The 23,208-nt window shown below is 34.8% G+C and overlaps 1 protein-coding gene across 4 annotated transcripts in view; it reads left to right on the top strand.

The window, feature by feature from the left end:
- Window positions 1–23,208, top strand: part of LOC132943749 (nucleolysin TIAR) — a 356,895-nt gene that overhangs the window by 310,324 nt on the left and 23,363 nt on the right. For all 4 annotated transcript variants that reach the window (XM_061012833.1, XM_061012834.1, XM_061012832.1 and 1 more), the window contains one exon: window positions 1,737–1,839. In XM_061012833.1, coding sequence (XP_060868816.1) covers window positions 1,737–1,839 — 103 coding nt within the window. The remainder of the gene's footprint in view (window positions 1–1,736; window positions 1,840–23,208) is intronic.

Below are 23,208 nucleotides of genomic sequence, written 5' to 3'. Positions count from 1 at the left end.
ATCGCCATACGAGAATAATCAACTTCAGAGCCACTATGCGGTGTGTATCGAATACTTCATATTATAAAACCACGTGGTCATAAATTGATAAATGCACGTTTGACCTACACAGCAGTGCAATACTTGTACTTACATCGTATTATTATTATTATTACGTTTAACAGCAGTGGTGTAAACAAACATCGATAGCTCGGTACAATTATACAATAACATTATGATTTTGAAAAAAACGTTGACGTCACAACGGACGTTAATATTTTCATTATAATAACGATATGGGTAATAATTATTATGTTATCGTCGGACTCGTTTGATGCTTATAATTTCAGAACGATTATAATATCGTGTGTTATTGCGTAGAGGTGTAATACGCGATTATTATACGAATGTCTCACCCCGCGCGTCCCTCCTAGCTACAGGTGAAGCGTTTGGTAGGTATGTATATAACAGTCCCAAAACGGAATGGGTCTCGGTGTACAATAACGCAGTATTGTCTTTAACGAGTTCGATATATGCGCTCATCATCAGACCTCTCCTCATCACTGTAGCTCTTATAATATGGGCATATTATTGTTATTATTATTATTATTATTATTATTATTATTATTGTATAAACGTATAATTTAAGCGTAAAAGCTGATCGCTGTTCGCGCGATTCGATTAAAACAAATACAATTAAAATACGTGTAGGTATTCGCCGTGGTCGTAGTACAATAATAATATAGTCAGACGTTTCGACGCAACTTAGGGTTTTAACGATGAATAATATGCTTCCCCAACAGCGTTTGTGTTACTCTTCGGCGTGCAGACCGTCGTTTGAATGTAAATGTGATTTTTTAACGCGGAAAAGCGACGCATGAAATGATAATATGACGCGCTTGTTATTGGTATTATTATGAAACGGACGAGATATCAAAACGGAATAGACGTCAGCCCAATCGCAATTTGCCAGTTCAACGAGCTGCAGCGCGCCAAATTTCATTTGCAATTTTTCGAATTCGCCCGAGTCGTAGAGACGACGCTACGGCGCGGGCGGGGGAACGACCCCATCGGTCGATACAAATAATAACAATAATAAAAATGCACACTTAACCTCCTGCAATAGTCAAATATGATATACTATTATACGAACATAGAATAATATCTGCATATTATGTATGACTACTGGAAAATCGCCTTGCACCGTGCAGTAATTGACTGTAAGTTCAATATCGATGTACGGCGGTCCGACTCGTAGTCTATACGTATATTACTATTTATTATGGTAGGTTCCTAACTATTATAATATCACATTATTGTGCAACCGTGATGTTACGTGATGCACGCGTACAATGATAATATTTTGACTATTAATTATTACGCCGCGCGATGTAATAACAATATAATAGACACGGCGTTCGACGGGTAAATACACGTCAGAAACGGTACCCGAGTAATTGATATTCTATTCCGATGTGGACCTCGCAGAACATAATAATAATGGTCGGCCGAGCGGTCTGTCGTAGTGATCGATCGTGTGTGCACGGCAAGGCCGAAAATTTGTCGGTTTTGGAAGGGTTGGGAGGGATGGTCGGTAGGACCGTAATGTCTCCTCTCTTCGCATGCAGCTGTAATACCTACCTATATATTACATCGGAATATCGTTATACTGTGCATAATATCATATATATATATATAACTACAATACGGCCTCATTGTGATATCAAGTGTTGATGTTGTTTGTGTGATCCTTGCAGGAAGCCGAGAGTGCGATCGCCGCGATGAACGGTCAGTGGCTGGGCAGCAGGAGCATAAGGACAAATTGGGCGACCAGAAAACCACCGACGTTAAAAACCGACTGTGAGTACACTGCAAATTGCACCTATTACCTACATATTATTTAATTGTATACTATTGTGGTCGTATTGATTTTCAACCTCTCGCCACCTTTTAAATTAAATTTTCTTATCGTACCAACGCGACATGCCGACATTATATTATTTCGCATAACGTATATTATAAATTGTTGTTGTTGTTGTTTCTTTCGGTCTGACGTCGCTACCGCCAAGTTTGTTGCTCGTTGGCGGTACATTTCTCTATCACCATATTATATATAACACCGTTGCAGGTGGGGTGGTGATCAAAGTAAGGGGGCGTTCGTGGAGGGTCTTAAGGCCCCGTAGGTATCCCACGGGAGTTTTCCGCGCCGAAGGCTTTTGTGTGTGTACGGACCCCACCAGGTTTTGCACTTCATTATTCATATCGTAGCCAATCAAACGGGCTGAGCAGGCGGTGGCGGTCGGCAGCAGGGATATATTTTGCGTAATTTGTTCTAGCAACGTTACCAGGATTAAACGGACATTAAAATATGCCCGTCGGATGTTGCAGCAGGTGCATGTACAATAATATCATAATAATGCAGTGTGTACTGCGAAAGGAAAAACGGAATTTTATTTTTATCATCATAATATACCATTAGGCGCAACTTATTGTTGTACCCCGGCGGCTCTCCCCTTCAGTATGAAATCTTTGGAAGTCGTGGAATGGGAAAAATAATATGAACATCGCACCACCCGGCTGTGCGGGCCTCCGCCGTCGACGCACTCGCGTCATCGCATCGTCCCTTTGCCGCGGGGAAAACTGATTGATTCTAGTTGACGTCCGCGTGTTGAGTAGAAACTCTACCGTCATTTATCCATGTCAAATCGTATTCCGTCTCCGCGCGCGCGTCTCACCAATATCCATGGAGGAGGGGGGGGGGGGGTTGAAGGAAAAAAAATATGTGTCAGATATCCCAAGGCGATTCACGGCTGCCACGCCGCCGGCTGTGTACACATAATGTATAATAATAATATGTGAATACACTTCAGGCTACATTACTGCAGCGTGTTTGTGTTGAATTTTGCAAACGGCACATGAGCGCTGTCAGATCCCATTGAAATTAAATCAAACCCGTGTAAAATATTCCGTTCTGTTTTCAGACGCGGCCCGACTTTTATGCGAGTGTTTCCCTCGGAACTCCACGATTTCGGCCCTGACGTACGAACTTTGTTAAATTTTAGTTTAAGACGATCGTACATTATTGAATCTCGCATCAAACAGCTCGTGAACTCGCTTGCTTATATTCGAACGCGTTCCGCACGATAGTTTACCGCGAGATAAAATATTATGTTGTTATATTATGATACTTCAATATAAGATTACATCGAATGGGATTTTTGAGTTGTTTCTTTGGAAAATTCTAACGTCATCACGGTTCGAAAAATTGAGGCCGTGAGATGAATGTGTTTTGTGTAAAATTGTCTTGTTTCACGTACCTCCCTTGGGATATTAACACATTTCGATTAAAAACATTTAAAATTTTATAATTTAAAAATTTACTTGCTTTTAAATTTCACGCCAAGCCCAAAACGTTCACTTTGATATTGTCTGACCGAGAAAATAATATTAAATGGTCATCACAAATCAATCATCAATTATTATTTTGTTGTGTTTTTTATAGCGTGTAAATAATAATTTAGGTAGGTACCTTTGTTTATTTTTTGTATTTTTTAAAAAGTAGGTACATCTACGACAGCAACGGCTATTTAAGATATCAGAAAAAGTGTATACAGTGATATAAGCTTAAAACTGAAATAAGTAGCTTACATTATTATTTTATATCATGTTCCACGGTAGACATTGGACATGTGCAGCACGTTCGTTTAAAAATATATTTAATTTACTTATGATATACCTATTAGTATTATTCGAAATAATTATCAAGAGCTATAATATAATACGTATTCGGTTGATGGTTATTAGTACAGACCTTTATTTTCATCGTACCGTAAAATGTTTACGGCCAACTATTGCAAAATCGATATTAATATCGGAGGAAACGCATACTAAAATGTTATTCTGAAACAAAATCAATTTTCAACGATGTAACACATATGTACAGAGCTCACAATACACATTTGTTCCGTTTGTTTGCATTTTTTTTTTTTTTTTGTACACGACGACATAAACGTTCCGTCGTCCTGCTCCTTCTCGTCATCAGTCTTCGTGTGCTCACGAGTGTTGTAACGATTGGAGGACGTACTTCAAAAAATTACGACGACTCGCACGTATTACGTTTCGTCGCGTGCAATTTATAACGATACATGTAGACGATAATAATTTAATATAAGTATTATCATCATATTTTTTACCTCGACCCTCTGGTTGCCATCAGCTCTCTGTAGTACGACAAAGTAAAATAACTTCAATTTCCAGTTGCCGAAAAAAACATCTTAAATTTTCTAATTGCCTTTACCGTCTTTGACGCATTGATAATATCAAAAAATTAATCATAAAATATGCCGTAGTTTTTTCAAAAGAATTCCAATTTTAATTGATATTAAACGAACAATTAGCTCTTTTAATAACACATAATAAAACTATTTTAACTATAATAGTTATTATTATATTAAATAAAAGTAATATTTTTAAAAACAACGTATAACTACAATACCGATCACCATACCAATATTATGCAGTAATAACCTCGACAAGTTTTCAAAAATATTTTTAAACATTGTTTAAAAGCATTACGAAACTTCGTTATGGAAAGAAATATAGTTGTTACTATAGTTGTTACTATTTTTTTATCGTTGTAATTGTTTAAGTTTTTGCCTTTTTTGAATGACAACATACATTTCTTTATTTTATACACGAAAGCATGATAATTTTCCGAAAATGTTGATAAAAGAGTAGTAAAAACAACGAGTAGTTAATTACCTAGTAATAAGTTATACAAGTATTTAAAGTTTAAACTGGAGCAGCGTGCGGACACCAAGAAATATATTGATATTATCAATACCTATACTAAGATAATATATATATAATAGATCACATAATAGATCACAATATATAAGTATATAACTAATTAACTAGATACTCATCATTACTATACTTACATCACGATACTATCATTTTTTTGTGCGACCAAGTTCAAAGAAATCTAAAATCATACCAACAAATATAAAAAGGTTTTTATCATTAAATAATAAAAAGGTATAGGTAGATCATTATATTGTCAACGGAGCGGAGTAGTAGGTAGTTATTGAATACTAATATTATATAATATAGTAGGTATCTGTTGTGATTCAGTGCGAAAATTATGAATTTAACAGTTTTTAAATACTTTTATTACTGATATACCGTACATTATTTTACGTTCAAGGCCTTGGAAAAGTAAAGAGATATTTTACAATTTCAAAAAATTGATAAATTTGATACTCTTATCGCATATCTGGTTAACCTGGTAGGCATTTTGAGTAAAAATAATAAGTAAAAAACTATTTCAGTAGCCAGCGACTACTAAGATTATCCGGGGACGAAATCGGTAAAATTATATAATGTAGGAAACAGCTATAATGCGCCGCCGCCGCTCATGGCTAAAATCTACAGGAAACGGTCGAAATCCGGTTAATTCTTAACCGTCGGTTATCGTAATATTATAACAATAACAGCGGCGTTGACGGGTCGTGTATATTAATTAGTTGAGACTCGAGGAGCATTTGAATAATTGATTCAAATGGCAATGGCGGACGGTCATAACGCGAGTATAATAATAATAATTATTATTATTATTATTACTATTATTATTATGGCAAACAACAGACACACGACCGCGGGCGTGAGTAGGTATATACTGCAGCTGGTACAACTGAAAGCGGACTTTACTGGTTGGTGTACATCTAACACACACACACACACACTAATGTGTCAACTAAATAAGTTATCTACTAGATGCATTTTTCTAGTGTTTTATCCCAAATTGAAATCGTTATTTTTTAAATTTTCTTAAATTTGATCGTTAAATTATATAGATGAAATTATCGTTGATCAAACTAGAAATCTATTTAATAATAAACTATGGTCCAGTGCATCTGCAAAGTTTAGATAATGTTAATTAAGATTAAAAAATGCATGACTGATAGCTAAGGGTTACCTATACTTAAAAATATATGACAGTTATAATTTTTATAATTTATAGTTTTTCCCCTTCAACATCAAAAATAAAGTGTTATGCGCTGCAGTGTGTGTGCATAATATTTTATATTTTCTCATAAAATTTTTCATAAGTACGACTAAAGACCATAAAGTAATATGCATTTTTTTATATGACATTAAAATACTACCGTCTCTTTTAACGAAAAATCATACACACATATATGCAAGGATGATAAAGATTTCAGAAGGATTTGCATATTATATTACATTAGATTGTATATATTAGCCGCACGCTAAATCGGGTCAAATAAAATATATATTATATTAAAACGCGTTGGTGGCAGATGGAATTAAATTTGTACACCTTGTTTGCTCTTTTAAACGTACACATTGACATTAATTGTCTTTCACAATATATACTAGAAATATATTAAATACTCGATTAAAATGTGAGTTTTCATCACTATAAATAATGTTTAAAAGGGAGAAAATGTGGTATTATAGCGATTTTAATTTATAAAAATTTCCCTCGATATTTAACCAATTGAGTTCGTATTCGCCATAAAAAAAATCGTTTTACTATTTAAAATACTTTTAAAAATTACCCGTACGTTTTTTTTACGGGTATATTATTTTTATAAACACACATATTATTTTTTATTTTAATTACGTGAATGTACTTGACACTTTTTTCTTAACACCATACACACAGTCGCGTTCGCTGCAACTGCAGCCGTCACGGCGACACGCTCTTTTTTTATATTTTTCACACGCATAAAAGTATGAACCATTTTAATATTATTATTTTTATAGTAAGTTTATTTTCACCAGGAAATATTAATTTCCGTACCCCAATCAGACCAAATTGTGATTCGTGTTACAAAAATGGCGACGTTGACGTATCTATGTAATACGAAATATTCTGACCATCCACAATCGTATAATATACTATGTAAGTGGACACGGACGAGACTTGAGCGTTAGTTATTATTGTAATTTTGTGACATTCACTCGTTAACATTCGATAAAAACATTTGAACTTTGAAGTTCAAAAGCCGAAACTATGAAAGCGTGTATTTCATGATTATAAAAATACCCTTCCACGTTAATATTTTATTGGTCTGCAAAAAACTATTTTTAAAACAAATTGTCAAAGGGGTATCAATCTCCCGGATAGGTTAAATACTCCACTAGCTCGGTATCAGAGTCCCAGTGTCTTAAAATCAGAACCCCCTCTCCCCCTCCACCGGCAGATGGTTTTTCTAGCAACACACAGTTCCTGCTGTCGTGTTATATTTCCTCAGACTTCTATGTAGGCATTTCCATATTTAATTTTTGTTAGAAACGATTTACATGTTTTCCTTTAATAATTCCAAACGTCACGATAATATTTTCGATTTTGCTTTATTTTGGGAGGATGTTTTACGAAGGGGTATATCGGGAAAAAAAATAATAACATATTGTATACATTTTCCTTTTCCCGCATTTTTCATTCCACTTGTTCAGACATTTTACTTCTTCGTCGCCGTCCTACGAAAATCATGGCCCACGGGCTTAACTGTTGATTCAGCGTGTGTTCCTGCGTTTGTGCGAAAAGCTGCAACCGCTTATGGAGGGTTCCCCAAGGAAAATGAAATAGAAGTAGGTAACAAAAACAACACAATATATTTTCAGCCCCCGCAATATTTGCGGGAAATTAGTTTTTAAACAATATATCTCGCATCCGATAGGAAACATATTGCGGAGGTAATCTAGACCGAAATTATATTTCTGTTTTCATTCAATTAAATGTTACCGGGTTGTTGTTGTTGTAGTTTTTTCCACCCCGTCTGTATTATTCATGTTCCGAATTAATTTCAAAATGTGTAATGACTTATTTCGATTCCATCCACGACCTACATAATATTTTTGTAAATGAAACAAAAACTTTACCATCCCTCCCCCCCCCCCCCCCCCTAACCGGCAGAATATTACTAAATGCACATAAAAAAACCATGCATGTGGCGTATTATGATATTTCGTTATTTTTGTTTTAAATTTTAGTTTTTCATCACAAACCTTATAAAAAAATAAATTATTAAACATAGTTTTTGTTGTTCTTGCATGTTGGGTCTCGCCCGACCGCATTACGCTGCGTAGCCGGTGAATTTCCGTGTATCGTTTTCTCAAATCAGCTGCAATTCTGTGCGTAGGTAATGATGAACACTCACTTTAGGTACCTACAATATCGACTGCCTACAACTTACCGTGTGCGTACGGGTTAAATGTTTCAAAATGACGTAACCTATCTGCGCGTTTGGCTGCTCGTTTTAAGTTCGATATTATGACAAACGTACACGTGTGCCCCAAATTCACTGTAGGTAGTTACCACTTTCCAAATATTGCGCAGTACCTATACATATACATATTAACTTCACGCGTTTTTTTCTGTGAATAAGCATGAATACACAATTTTAGTGTTTGAACCGCCAAATTCGGGAAATTATCTCTGCAAAACGGTTGTTTTGGAAATGTTTCTAATGTGATAAAGTGTAATGAAAAGTTTAATTTATGTTCAAACTCGTGGAGAAAGGGGCAAACATCTTTTAATTATAATAGTGGCGAATATAATTAAAACACAGTGTAATATTATAGACACGGAAAATATGTATGCATATTTTTAAAACCACATTAAAAATATCCCTACCTACTCTAGTCTAAAATAACACTACTAGTTACGTCATTCTGAAACATACTGTATAATTAATGTATAAATTCGGTACACTATGTTTTTGTACGTATATGTATACATTTATATTATATAATATATTATAAATATTATACGTATATTGTATATATGCATATATTAAAAATATTGAACATATATATACTTGTTGTGTTTATCATAACATGACTTTCCTTCTGTTTAATTATTCTGTTATTTATTTGGAAATTTAAAACTATATTTGGTGTTAATGTTCATGTATTACACTAATACATAAAATCTAACATTTTTTGACTCAATTTTTAATGTATATTCTCTATATTGTGTATATTATAAATGTTGTATTATTTTAAGAACAGCTATTATACAATTTTCAACATATTTCGACCATAAATTATCGGTTTTAAACCATTATATAGATTAAACAATTATCGGTCACTAACAAGAACGTACTTTTTAATTATATTAATATAATATATTATAACTATCTCAACATACAGAGACATTTAAAATGTAGGACGTAACAATGATTTTGGGATGTTGGTAGGAAAATAATAATGTAACATTGTATTATAATGATATATTATAACGCTAATATTTTATAAAATAAAAGTCTATCAGACAATATGACGACACGAGTTGTAGTCGTCTGGGTCGAAGAGGTAAGTCTTGTACATGTATACATTATAAGTTTAAATGAAGTTCACCCCTGTAACACCCCATGCCTTTACAAGTCTATTATAATCGGGAAACTGCGTAGGGGAGAAGGGTTAGTAAATATATGTGTGCGCGGGACAAATAACGTTAGACACGCGAATGTGAATTGACGTGTAAATATATTTATAAATCCCACTCATTTCCCCATATATTTTTTTTATGTATATGATAAATGACTCATTATTTTTCCCCTATATTTTATTTTTAGTTTTTTTTGTGTACCATTTTTTTTACCTTCGGAAATTCCGTATCCGGTTTCCTTGCCTAATTGTGGCTAAGTTATTCCTGATTTCGCAATGGATCAGTCAACGAAACGGTTCGGGGTAAAGACAAGCAAATTAAATAATGGAAATTTGACCTGCGAGGGAGCAACGTATAATTTGTTTATTATATATTATATTGTATATAACAAAAAGTAAAAATATCGTTTGCATAAACTCACATACATATACGTGCACGTGCAGTAGCCTTTTGGGTCGGTACTTTTGGTATTATAAACGAAATAGTTATAAAATAATAATTATTATATGACCCATCCAATACAACACCATTACCAATATAAATGTTTTCTGTCGACATATTTTATCGTTTTACAATAAAATAAGAAATATACATTTTTTGTATTTGTTTGTTAAAGACATTAATCATTTATGTTCCTTGAAAAATCTTATAATACTTTTGATGATTCATGTGCATTGTAGATTTAAACCAAAATTGTCCATTTCCTTATTCTATTAACAGATATCGACATTTCTAGAAGTTTTAAACATTTGGTATCAGGTAATTTGGTATCTGAAGTATATGTGACTTTCAATATTTTACCCCTCTCTTCTACCATTAAAAGCATATAACGTACAATAATATTCCAGTACCTATACTATACTTTATATCATGTTATTTTATTAATATTTAATATTCAAAAATAAATAAATTTAAAATAACAGAACTCAATCATAATACTATTTTATGGTTTTTTCTTGTATTTTCGATTTATCAATGTTTATTTACCTTCATATTTTTGTGTGATCTTTTGCTGATTCGAACACATTATTATTTGTAAAAATATTTGTCGAATCAATAAAAATTCAATGAATATTTAAATCTTCCTTTGAGGCTAAACTACTAAAGGCTTCAGAGTTTTCAAAAATAACATTTGTCCTGGTATCATTTTAGTCTGAAACTATGTTTCAAAGTGGAAAGTCGTGTTTGCTAGGACGTACGAGACCAGAAAAGGGTTTTGGTGTTTTAGAGAACCTCCCGATGCGACTGTGGTGCACACGGGGACATTAAAATAAGTCACTGCTTCATTGCTCTCGGTGATAATATAATAATATATTACACTTGATAATTTTTCATCAATTTTTCTCTTGACCTAGTTTCGTGTTTTAAGATAATTTAATTTTGATTTTTTGCGTGTTAAAGTTTTAATAACCAGAACTCCGCAATAAACTTTTGGTCGCATTTCAAATTAGTAGTAAAAAAAAAACTTAACAAGATACTCTTATGTTTGACGACAAAATGTTGAAACAATATAAAGTTTACTTGATAAACAGACGTTTATCTTGGTCAAAGTAGAGGTTCAAAGTATAAGGTTGAAATTCGTTTTACAGATACCATTTTAATTAATTGTTTCGTCCGCAAACAATACAACTGTGTATTGTGTGTTTGAGATTTAAAACGTAGGTACTTATTTACAAACGAATCTTTTTTTATACTAAAACAAATAGGTGCGAGATTATAATTAAATCATGTATCCTCGTCGTTTGATATTATATAATGAAAAATGAAAAAACTACAACCAACAGATGGATAGAAACGGTTACACGTTGGTCAAACGTATGTGTATTTGAAGATAAATGAATGTATAAGCAATAACGAACAGATGGGATTGGTTAAATTATGTCTACGGCTGTACAATAATATTATTATGTTCTGCGGAAAAAAAAACTACCACCAATAAGGTCGAACGACGACATATTGAAGACTATATAATAAAAAATAACATAAACGTCACGTCACCGGGGGTAAATATCATGAGAGTTTATTCGCCGAAATTTGTTTTCGAGGATATAAAAATAAATAAATAAAACGAAACGTTTAATCTCGACCCGAAAACGTTGGCGCCTAAATTGTCTGTCTGCTGTTTCGAATTTATGTTCCATATGTTTTCGCCAAACTCGCCCCGCACCGCCGCGTTGTAAGGTTTCTCACCCCGTCCGACCACCACTTCCACCGTCTCCACTGCCACCACTGTATCACTTCCCCGCCGCCCAAATGTTACACGAGCTTTACCACCAATCCATCATGCAGTTATCATAACGAACAATCGTACATCCATCACCGCAATTACTTAAACATAGATCCTGTCCGTGGCGGGGAAAAAATAAACTTTCAGAGTTTTTTCGTTATAATATAATGTACACCAAACGCGTACTTATGGCGGCGGAGGAGTGACAACAAGCCCGAAAGAAAAACGTTTGATTCGATCTCGTGACGGAGCACAGTTTAGTGTGGCATGTGTATTATAGTCGTGGATATAATATGATAATAAATATATTATAATGTTATTATACACAGCAGTCACCACTCCGCCCACGGCGCCACGTGGCCTGTGTACATGTTTATTATTTATATAATAATAATAATAATAATATGTACGTCACGAGCCGCGCTCTTGTGTAGGCGAATTTTACTTCGCAAATAATAATAATAATAATAATAATAATAGTAACGATATAATCTACGTTTTCATCAACGTTCCGGACGACGGGTGGCCGTGGATAGGTTGACGGGGGTACTCGGTCAAAAAGCAAACATGGCTGGCGCGCGTATTGTTGTCGCTTGTATTATTTTTGTTGCGAATGTCCCTTCGTCCGCACCGCCGTCACGCCACCTCTGAGCGACCGACCACTCGTCTTGACCATATATCATACACACACACACACACACACACACACACACACACACACACACACACACACACACATATACACACATTTATGTATACGGTTTGCGATTGTTACCTCATATTTACATTTCTAATATACCACTACCCTAGTTGGGGGGTTGGGTGAGTCGGATAGGATAGGCCCGAGGATGCGCATTCCGCCCGAAGCGGGGAGTGGGTGGCGGTCCGCTTCGCCGTTTTCGTGGTAATCAAGTTAATTGATTACGATTAACAACGACGACTGTGATATTATGACGATGACGATTCGTATAAAAGCCAACGTGGACGACCGAGGAGCAGAACTGATACGTCGAGCGCTCTCGTGAGGGGGTGTGTGTGTCTGGTTGTCAAGTGAAGACTATAGTTTAATTATTTCGTCAAAATAATAACCGTTTATGTCCTATCGTATACATTATACGAAATACGAATCACGCAAAGTTTACATAACCAGATAGTAAATATACTTATAATTATTAGGGTTTGGGACTTCTTGCATTTGCATGATTGTCTATGATGTTTGTATGAAATACTCTTGGAAAGCTAAAAATTTGCTTTGCAAACTAGTGAAATTACATACTAAGTTTTACTTTGCTAGAAAATTTTTAGTCTAATGACTGCGACAGTTAATTAAATCAAACATAAAGAATTTGGGTTTATTATATAGTTTTATTTTCTATAATGTTAAAGTCATGTATCTATTAGACGAGTGAATGAAATTTGAGTAGGTATGTCATATTATTAGTTCTCAAAAGTACTCCACACGTCACGGTATTGGTACATTCGATCGACTCCAAAGAGCTAACGAAATCTATTGAATTGTTCAGACAATGTGCGATTTCAATCTCCAACGGACGTCATCTCTCCTGAGTCCCGGAGACGGTGGAAAAATCGTCACTTGACGTTCCATGGACAATTTTGTGATAATAATAATAGCTAGTATTGTTCATTGATCGAAATTCAACCATAAAAACCGTTGTAAAATCAACACTCTAAGATATGGCATTTATTATTGCACACACAGTTCGGTATCGGCGTTTGTGGTTCAACTCTTTTTGTTCGGATAAACGTTTTGTAATACGGGAAAGACAAGTATTTTAGATTCTAGTTTTTGAGTTTGCTACGAATGTACGGACATTGCCTTTTTGATGAACACACTCGAATACCTAACTATAATATTAGGTAACTATTTATTTATTTTATTATAATATAAAAATTGGTTAAGTTAGATATACTGGTTTTTATATTTCATAATATTACCCAACTTCGGTCATTAACATTTTTATTTTATTGTTTTTACTGGACAGATGGCGCCGCGGTTGTATTATTCCTATTTTTGTATTTTACCAGTCCTAAAGTCCTAATGTTATGTGAACATTTTTTTTTATGCAATTAATATACTATACAATATCTTTCCAATGATACGTCTATTTTTCCATTGCTATGTACACGGGTGGAATTATTTGTAAGTAAAAAAAAAAAATAAGTGCTATTCGCGACTTGCTGACGTCCATCTAGGTCGAAATATTTCAAAAAGCTAGGTATACTGACGCCGATTTGTCCATGAACTGAAGTATCCTAAAACTGTAATACACCTATATAGCGTACATACCATAGTATAGAATGCACCACAAAAAAAACTGCACTCGAGTGAAGCTCAATAGAAAATGGTGAAAATACTTAATATACATACAATTAATGCGTTTTTGAGTCTTTCAACTTACCCTTATAATTTATAATATTATTGTAAATGTAAAAAAAAAATTACCCGAGGTGGCTTTGCCCAGGCAACGCCGGGTGGGACAGATAGTATAGTAGTAATAATGTAAAATACGAGTAAAAATATACATATTTCATAGGTTATTATATAGTCGCTAATAATGATGCTAATTATTGTAAGTTGTAACCTCAGATACGCTCGATTAAAAAATCATTCATTTCATATTTTCATTTCGTTTGTATATGATATTATGTATTATGTATGTTATTTTATATTAAACACAGCCGCCACTGAATCGTGGTGATTGTCGTTTAATATTAATCGCGCCCGATTTATTAATGGTTAATTATTATTAATGCGCAATCCGAACACAATGTGAAGAGATGTATACTGTTAATCTTGATAAAAGCGCTAATTCGTTATTAATAATGTTTTACGAGACAATGACCCCCGACGGCTGGCAGTGATAATAATAATAATAATAATAATAATAATTGGAATTTATATACACGTTCGACTCACAGTCGCTGCCGCCGCACGACAAACCTGTAATAATAATAATAATAATAATAATATTATAACGATGGATCTCGTTCTGACGTATTCTAGCGCTGGATTAATAATAATAATAATATCGCGTCGATCGTAGGTGTTAAATTTGTTCTTGAATAATTTTCCATTTAGAGCTGTCGTCGAGGAAAAAGTAAAATAATGGTTGTTCGACAAAAGTACATTTTCACAATTATAAAATAATATCACATCGTCATTAATCTATAAGATGTAGTTTGTATGGAGTTATGGATTGAACGAGAGGTTCCTGCGAGTCAGTCGTTAGCCGATCTGAACACATCTATCGTCTGTCTCCGTCGTCTGCGCATCCGCACATGTTTCATTAACACGCTAACAAATAAAACATTTACTTGTTGTAAACAACAAATTTAGATTAAGCCACGCCGTATAGCTAGTAGCAGCGGCGGCGGCGGCGGTGGTGGTGGTGGTTGTGGCGTGGTAATAAAGTAGATTACACTCCTCCGATGTCATCGTCGACGTTTGTGTTTTTATTTCTCCGGGTGAAAATGACCTCGTGAAATTTAATACTGATAAAATGTCACGCGATATCTTGTTTTTTTCTCTCTCTCTCTCTCTCTCTCAATCTCTCTCTCTTTCTCTCTCTCTCTTACTCTCGCTTTCTACTCTTTCTCTCGGTGCTCACACTCCCTCCTCTACCTCCTCTACCTCGGTCTACCCATCTCTCTCTCACTCTAGGTATTTCTAATCATTTAGACGACCGTCTCTTTTTGGTTTCGCCGTTAAACATCACTCGGTGGTGGCACTATGGCTAACACGCGTGCAACTATAAACCCTTTGCGATAATGTTGTGTTCGCGTCGCTTGTAATAATATTCCAAAAATGTTTGTTTAATTCTTACACCGTTTTGCTTAACCATTTTTATATTATTCAATGTTCAAATTTTGATGGAATGTTTTTCAAAAGCCAGAATCAAATTTAATAAATAAAAAAAAAACACAACCTATAGGTAGGTACCAAATATATTATAATATATAATATACATTTACAAGATTATAGGCCTCGCTTTTTACACGATCGACATTTACAAATGTTTAAACTCAATCAATCAATCATATTATTATTACCGTTCCGAGAAAGTGGTAAATTGTTATTTTAATTCGTAAATTACATTTATTTCCACTTAGTAATCCGTCATTTATTTTTCACATAATTTGACGGAATGACTATTCTGTACCTGCGCTTTAACAATAGCTATAAACAGTTAAAAAGCTTATGTATTATTTATTGATAAAATATTCAATAGCTAAAACCTAATTTTTGCAGGTATATCGCAGTTTTTGTGGCAATATTTTGTACGATGTTCGGTTGAAAATTATATTTAACATAGTCAAATTATTAAACAATTTTCTTGTCGAGTTTAACGGTGTGTAAAATGTTTGTATATATACCTATTATTAAATAAAACGCTGTAAGTGAATTGCTCTTGAGAGAACGACCCAAAACCTTTTTTTAAGGGGCTTGCAATTGGCACGGGAAAGAACCGAGAATATCTACAATAGCTATAGTTAAGAAACCCATTTGTCACAATAAAAAGATGAGAATTTTTTCCGTGCAAATTCATTTTTCTTTACTTCGATATTTTGCGTATGAAAAAAACCGATGCTGCGCAGAAAAATGTCACTTCTTTTAATGGTTAATAATTGGTTTCTTAGCTAGGAATATACGGTCCTGAAAAGGTTCGTTTCCCGAGCGAAACAAACATTATGTACTATATTTGTGTTGCACCGCACTGCGCAGACCAAAGATATATATACGACACGCCACATAAAACGTGTCCGGATCCAATAATATTATGACGTTTAATGATTTGTGCGATATTGGGATAAAATAGGTACCTATTTTACGTATAATATTTTAAAATTCGCCAAAGTCTGCAGTGGCAACGTTATACATTTACGCCAGCGCGTACAGTTTATAATATAGTCAGTGTTAATAACTGTGCGTTTCGTAGTTTTTTTATATTGTGTTTAAATTATCATCGCTGGTGTCTGGGGGGAGGATGGGTGGTTATTATATACGTTTTCACAGGAGTAGGGGAACAACAGTTGTCTGTAAAATTGGGCAGGCTGTATAATAATCATAGCATCGAACGCGTGCGCCTATTGAGTTGCCTACTTTCGTTTTGCGGGGCTTAGAAAAAAATAAATATGAAATATAAAAACCAAATATTATAATGACGTGTGTTTCTTGCTGCGGCGCGTTTTCAGGGCACGGCACCGAGTTTATTTCGTATTAACGTTTAAACTTTGAAGGAAATTAGCGGAGGGGAATAAAAAAAAACTGTTTTCCATTTCCATGCATAAATTCGTCTGGTTAATTATAGTGTTACAATAATGCGTTTTTTTTCCCCCTCGCGCCATGTATAATATATATGCGACTGGTCTACTAACCCCCACTCACACCACCCTCCCACCACAACCCACACACCATGGAACCCTTTCCACCGCCTCTGTATGTACGAATGTTACTATTACGTGCACCGCTACCACTGAATTGCAAGCTAGTGTGGTGGTTATTAGGGTATGATGGGTTAGGGGGGGTAGGGGCTATGGGGTGGAGTATGAAATCCATATAGCGTGCGAATCCGAAAAAAAGGATAAAAAAAATGGGGTGGAAAAACGCATAATACGTACGAGAGCGGGCACGTATATGTAGGCGGTATTATATAGTATTTTCGTTTATCCTTTCGGTGCAAAAAAACAAAAACGAAAAAACAACGTTATACTCCAATAATATTATATTCCGTACGCGAAAATGATACATATATATTTATATTATAAAAGTTTCCGTCGGTCGTGCACGCCCGCCGGCGACTTGTATTTATGTACACACAAATATTCACGAATATTGTAATACATACCTATTGCGCTCGGGGTCGGAGAGGGACTAATATATTATTACAGCGCACTATATACGCGGCGGGGGCCGAGTCCAGGGACGCACGTCTCGCATGCCAGTAAGTATATATGTGCACGCGTCACAGGCCCAATCCTCAATTCAATTTATAATATATACTATAGCTGCAGCGAGTATACGTCATGTTATTATCATGCTGGTTGTATAGGTATATAAGGTAGCCGAACCGGGAAAACAGTTTCTCGTTCAAACCGCGGTCATGTATTATTATAATATCATATCATAATAATGATAGTAATAATAATATTATATACAGCTCGTGTATGTAGAAGCCTTCGAGAGAGAAGATTGATGGCAGCTGCGTAGGCGCTTCACTCGGCGTCGTCGTCGTCGTCGACGCCGCCGCCAACCCCCAACGCCGAAACATTTCCCCCGGGAAGAATAGAGGTACTTCGCTCGCGTGCCAGAGTCCAAGTCCAAAATTATATGTGGCTCTGAGTGGGGGCCCAGGGCGAGGACGATGTATCAGAGAGTGACAGAGAAGACCCGCTGCCAACTCGAGATAGAGTTTTTATATATATATAGACGGTTAAACAACGCGTAAATATAACAACACATATAATGTATTATTACTATTTTCATCGTATTATATGAATATGAATATAATATAAAACATTAGATCTAAGTTTTCTTTCACGTCATTATATACGTGTTCACGAACCGTCTCCCATACTGTTCCGACTATATTATTATAATATACCATCTCTCGGAGAAATTACTATTTATTATTATATCGTTGTCGTCGCCACCGCCGATTGATACATTTCCGCGTCCCGTTTCCGACCGTATTATAAAGTCACCTATATTATTGTAATATTTTGATGCACGTATACCTCAAATGTTTTTTTTACCGTATATAGTTCGTTTTTTGTATAATTTCCGTTTATGTTGACAATGACGCGAGAAAAAAATATAAATATAGACTGCGAAATATACCATTTATTATACTGTATCTACATGCTAATAATATTATATTATTAAACTCGTGAAATGAAATCGTTTAGAACACTACATGTCAAGTGTCTATCCAGCCGCGTCGCATTAGTATGCACACAGCACACATGTATACAAAATAATATAATATACCCCCTTTCAGGTGCGTAGCCGGGATTTTTTTAAGGGGTAAAATATTTAAATATAACTTGGGAGGGGGGGAGGGCTTTACATACTCACTGTAGTCATCAGTCTTCATAATATCTCATCAAATATGAAATGGAACCATATTATCATGATAACATAGTATCTATAGTATAGATTCTATATATCCAAAAGACTTAGTAAATATTATATATTTTACATAAATATGGTCTCGGAGACCTCATAGGTAAGGATAGTAAGGACCCATACAATCTATAACCACCCCCACTGGCTACGCCATTGCCCACTTTCCGATTGTACATACGCATGATAATTTCGTCACCTATCATAATAATATAATATTATATATTATTTTAATACTGGGATTCAAACGTGCTTATTATTATGACTATAAATGAGCACAGGAAAATAATATAATAAATAACGTTTTGTCGTGCCTAACAACGACACAAAAGAAAATCGGATGGATGGTGCGAGTTTTATACCTGTAATAATTACAGCAAATAATAATAATAATAGTATGTATCTATACACTATACACGCACACCGGTTCGATGTAGATAATATACGCAAAAATATTATATTTTATTGTCTACCACGAGAACTAAATTGTATTTTGACTTCAACAGATCGAGAGCTATTCTCACTGTTTTCGTAAAAAAAAAAATATATAAACAAACACATAACATTTAACATAAATAATATAATATTATGTCGGTATAATAGTAAATCAAACGTATACAACATATTATAATATTTACGCTTATAAAACGGCGATCAATCAAAGTCGTATTATCTGTGTATACCGGCGGCGGGCATATAATATAACGTTAAACATTTAATCCAATTTTCTACGAACACACGCGCTGGTTAATTTACCGGAAATATTGCACACGGCTTGCTTTTTAGACGATATATTATTAGTTGATATTATATTTTGATGTTATGCGTGTTTTATTTTATTTTTTGTGTTTTTTTACGTCTTAAATTATTACACACAGTTATCGCTTGGCGGCGTGCAAACCACGTAACCGCGATGCCGAGAGATTAATAATAATAATATTACGATTTGACGCCGCCGCGCCGTTGAGATTCAAAAATATTCGAACGAGAACGCAACCGAAAACGCATAATATAATATTTTCATCGCCGCGTGATATATAATGGCCATGATACGCGAGTCTAATATTATTTATATCACATCTGTACGCATTCTACAACGTCGGATGATGCGATATTATTATTATTATATATTGAAAATGTTTAATTTTATAGCGTTTGCCGTTCGTTTCTCAAACTTATTCTACGTGTTATGAATACACATTTCGGGAAAGCTACGCAGACTATTAAATAGTTGTTGAATCGTCTTTAATTTTAATAACATAACTTTGTGTCTGTTGTTGAAGTGCTTCTAGAGTTGATCGAATTTTGGTTAAAAATTGTTCAAACAGAAAAACAGTTTTTTTTCCACCCGCACAATTCATTGATACCGTGTTTACGTCTATATACACTTTCCTCTGAATGTTTTATTCATCGCTGTCTTTGTTTTATTACATTGTATATTATAATGTAAAATATTGTTTTCGAACGAATATTCCGATTTATAATCAGGTGGGTATATCAAAACTCGTTGTAAAGAAAAAAAAATTATTATTACTATAATGGTCTTACTCTGTTTAGTTATATTTTTTTTTTCAGTGTAGTGCGCGGGCACGTTAACCGTGTATTATAAATACGTTTTGCGTTTTATTTCCAAGTGGTTGAACACAAGGTCTAATTAAAAATTTATTTTATGCAATACCGTGTAATCAGATCACAAAATTTATTTTGCATTTCGTATATTATTTTACGGCATTTTGTCACGGGTCCGTGCAATTTTATCTTGATAATTATCAAAGATAAGTAGTGTGTTTTTCTCTACCTGTGATTTTGAATAAATAAGGAAAAATTAAATTACCGCAACCAAACCGTGATTACGTTCGAGGTTGTTAGGGGTAAAGCGCGCTGTGGCACTAGGAAATAATACCGATTTTTTTTTTCTCTCGTATTTATAAACTTGTAAATGGTCGTAATTACCTTTGCCATTTTGTTTCGTTACTTTCGAGGGGGTCGGTCTTAATGCCACTATAAATATTGAAGTTGCTGATGATATCCGCTGGAACGAGGATACCCGATATCTTTCTGTAGGTTTTGCAGTTACTTTAAAAATTCATATGAATCACTGCAGGTTCATTAATACAGGAGGGGGGATCGCAAAAATGATTCACGTTACGAAAAGACCGGATGTTGTTAATATACAACGCCGATCTATGGTACAACATGAATTTCTCAACTCTCGGCTGCACATAGGTATATTATATATATTAAATTTATCACTTTAAAACGTCTAAAACGCGAAACTTAAATGTGTTTCGATGTTTGGTGAAGTTTTCATTATTATGCTCACAAGGCAGCAACGCAGTCCGAGTGAACTCGATGCATTTGAGTGTAAAATGTTATGCAGGTCCACTGTAATATTATAATATAATAATATATACACAGAGTGATTCGCCAAGCATGGTCACCGCCATTTTTTTTTCTTGAACTATGTCCGCAACACGGCTATAAATAATGAATAATTATGCCGGAGTATATTTATTTATTAAAAAATCACGAAAATCCGATGTTTGTAGAAAAATAACTTTATGTTCTCCGATGTAACGTCGCATTTGCCACGTGACACATGTATAGTATAATATATTATACATATTATTATTATTATAACAGAAGTACTAAACACAAAAAAAGGTTCGAACAATATCGTTGTCGTGCAGTGTTTTAACGACGTAGTCATATTATCGTATTATACATCGATATTATACACGTGCCGTATGTATCCAGCAGGATAAACAGGAAGTGTGGGACTCTCGACGAGTGGGTCGCAAAGGTTCAGCTGAGCCGACTACGTTCGAAACCCCGTGTAAGCACGTGGGTATAGACTATAGATACTTATTTTATCATTATTATACAACATAGGTGGTGCATTCAGTTCAGCGAATTTGATCGTTTTTAATAATAATAATAATACAATATTGTTTTTTTATATACATCTACCGAGTGAAGTCGATTCGCGTATCGTTTCGATTTTCCTATTTTCCGTGGTCCCTTTTGTTTCACCCGGCGCGTGGCCGTGCGTTTTCTCTTGCCATCGGTCATTTGGATTCCACACTGCGCGCCCGCACACGGTTATCATAAATTCCTTGCGATACGCGAGCTTGTATACGTTTCTCTATAATATTTTATTCTTCCGCTCCGCACCGGTCGCCACGTGTGTAGTGGTAGCAGCTAGTAGTATAGTAGTAGCAGCTAGTAGTAGTAGTAGGTAGTAGTAGTAGTAGTAGTAGTAGTAGTAGTGGAAACGTTCCAAGAGAAAAAAAAATGAATTTATTTCGATGCACTATATAAAGGCTGTGGAGCAGGCGGGAGGGCTGCGAGGACGGCAGACTGTGCATTCGAGTGTAAAACTCTATTGTAAAATACGCCGTTCCACGGTGCCTGATACATTACGGGGCACTCAGTCATCGTTCGCCGACGTTTCGAAATTCAAATTTTTTATCCTCCGAAGATTTATTTACACGCGAGTCCATTGGCTTCCCGGACGGTTACTGGATCGGTGCGTACGGCGGCGGTGGCGTACATATAATACGATATATATGCGCGCATATACATATTATATTATTATATTATATGAATATCTATCGCAATAGCGTTTCCCACGAAAAGGTCATGCGAATGCAGCACTGTCTACAGTATTTGTAACGCGGCTAGTGCGCGCGAAAAATCTCATTAGGTGCCGTTTTTGAGGAAAAGCTAAAATATATTATTCATAATAATTTAACGGTATAATATGATATTGCACTGTCGATACGCGGTGTCTATGCATCCTATAATTATTATAGCTTCCAGTACCTAATCAAAGGTGTGTTTTAAGAACCACAATAATATTCTAATAAACGTCTCGCATAAACTCTAAATACCTAAGATAATACACGGATTTGAAATCGAGTTTTTTTTTTTATTAAGTACTATAATAACTAATATACGTATTAACCCATTTCAACCCGGAACACAATGACGGTTTGTAAGCATGTTTTTTATCCCTGTGATTGAACACTCATCTAGCACCCACAATCTGAATAAACATTTCTGGTGCAAACCCCTGCAGTCGCGTAAACCTATTATTTTATCATAGGTGTCTGGCAGCGTTTTCGTCGAGATAAAAATCCAAAGATTCGATAGAATAAATTACGATGGTGATGTATATAAAATATGTATAATTGTATAATTCCATGTCAATGAACTCTTGCGGTATGCTCTGGATCATAATATCATTAGTGTAATATTATGACAAATAGGTATGAATAACCGACCATATGATATCGTGCTCTACGATGTTCTAGTCACTGATCTACAATCATGCGTATAATAAAAATTAATAAACAGTGATTCATCTAATCGAAATACAAACTAAACTCGCATGTGACCGCCCCTCGACGTCACAATTTAATAATAGGATTCAAA

This window comes from Metopolophium dirhodum, chromosome 4 (assembly GCF_019925205.1).
Source record: "Metopolophium dirhodum isolate CAU chromosome 4, ASM1992520v1, whole genome shotgun sequence".
Lineage (NCBI taxonomy): Eukaryota > Metazoa > Arthropoda > Insecta > Hemiptera > Aphididae > Metopolophium > Metopolophium dirhodum.
The sequence above is the reverse complement of the archived record's forward strand: the minus strand, read 5'-3'. Positions and strand labels throughout refer to the sequence as shown.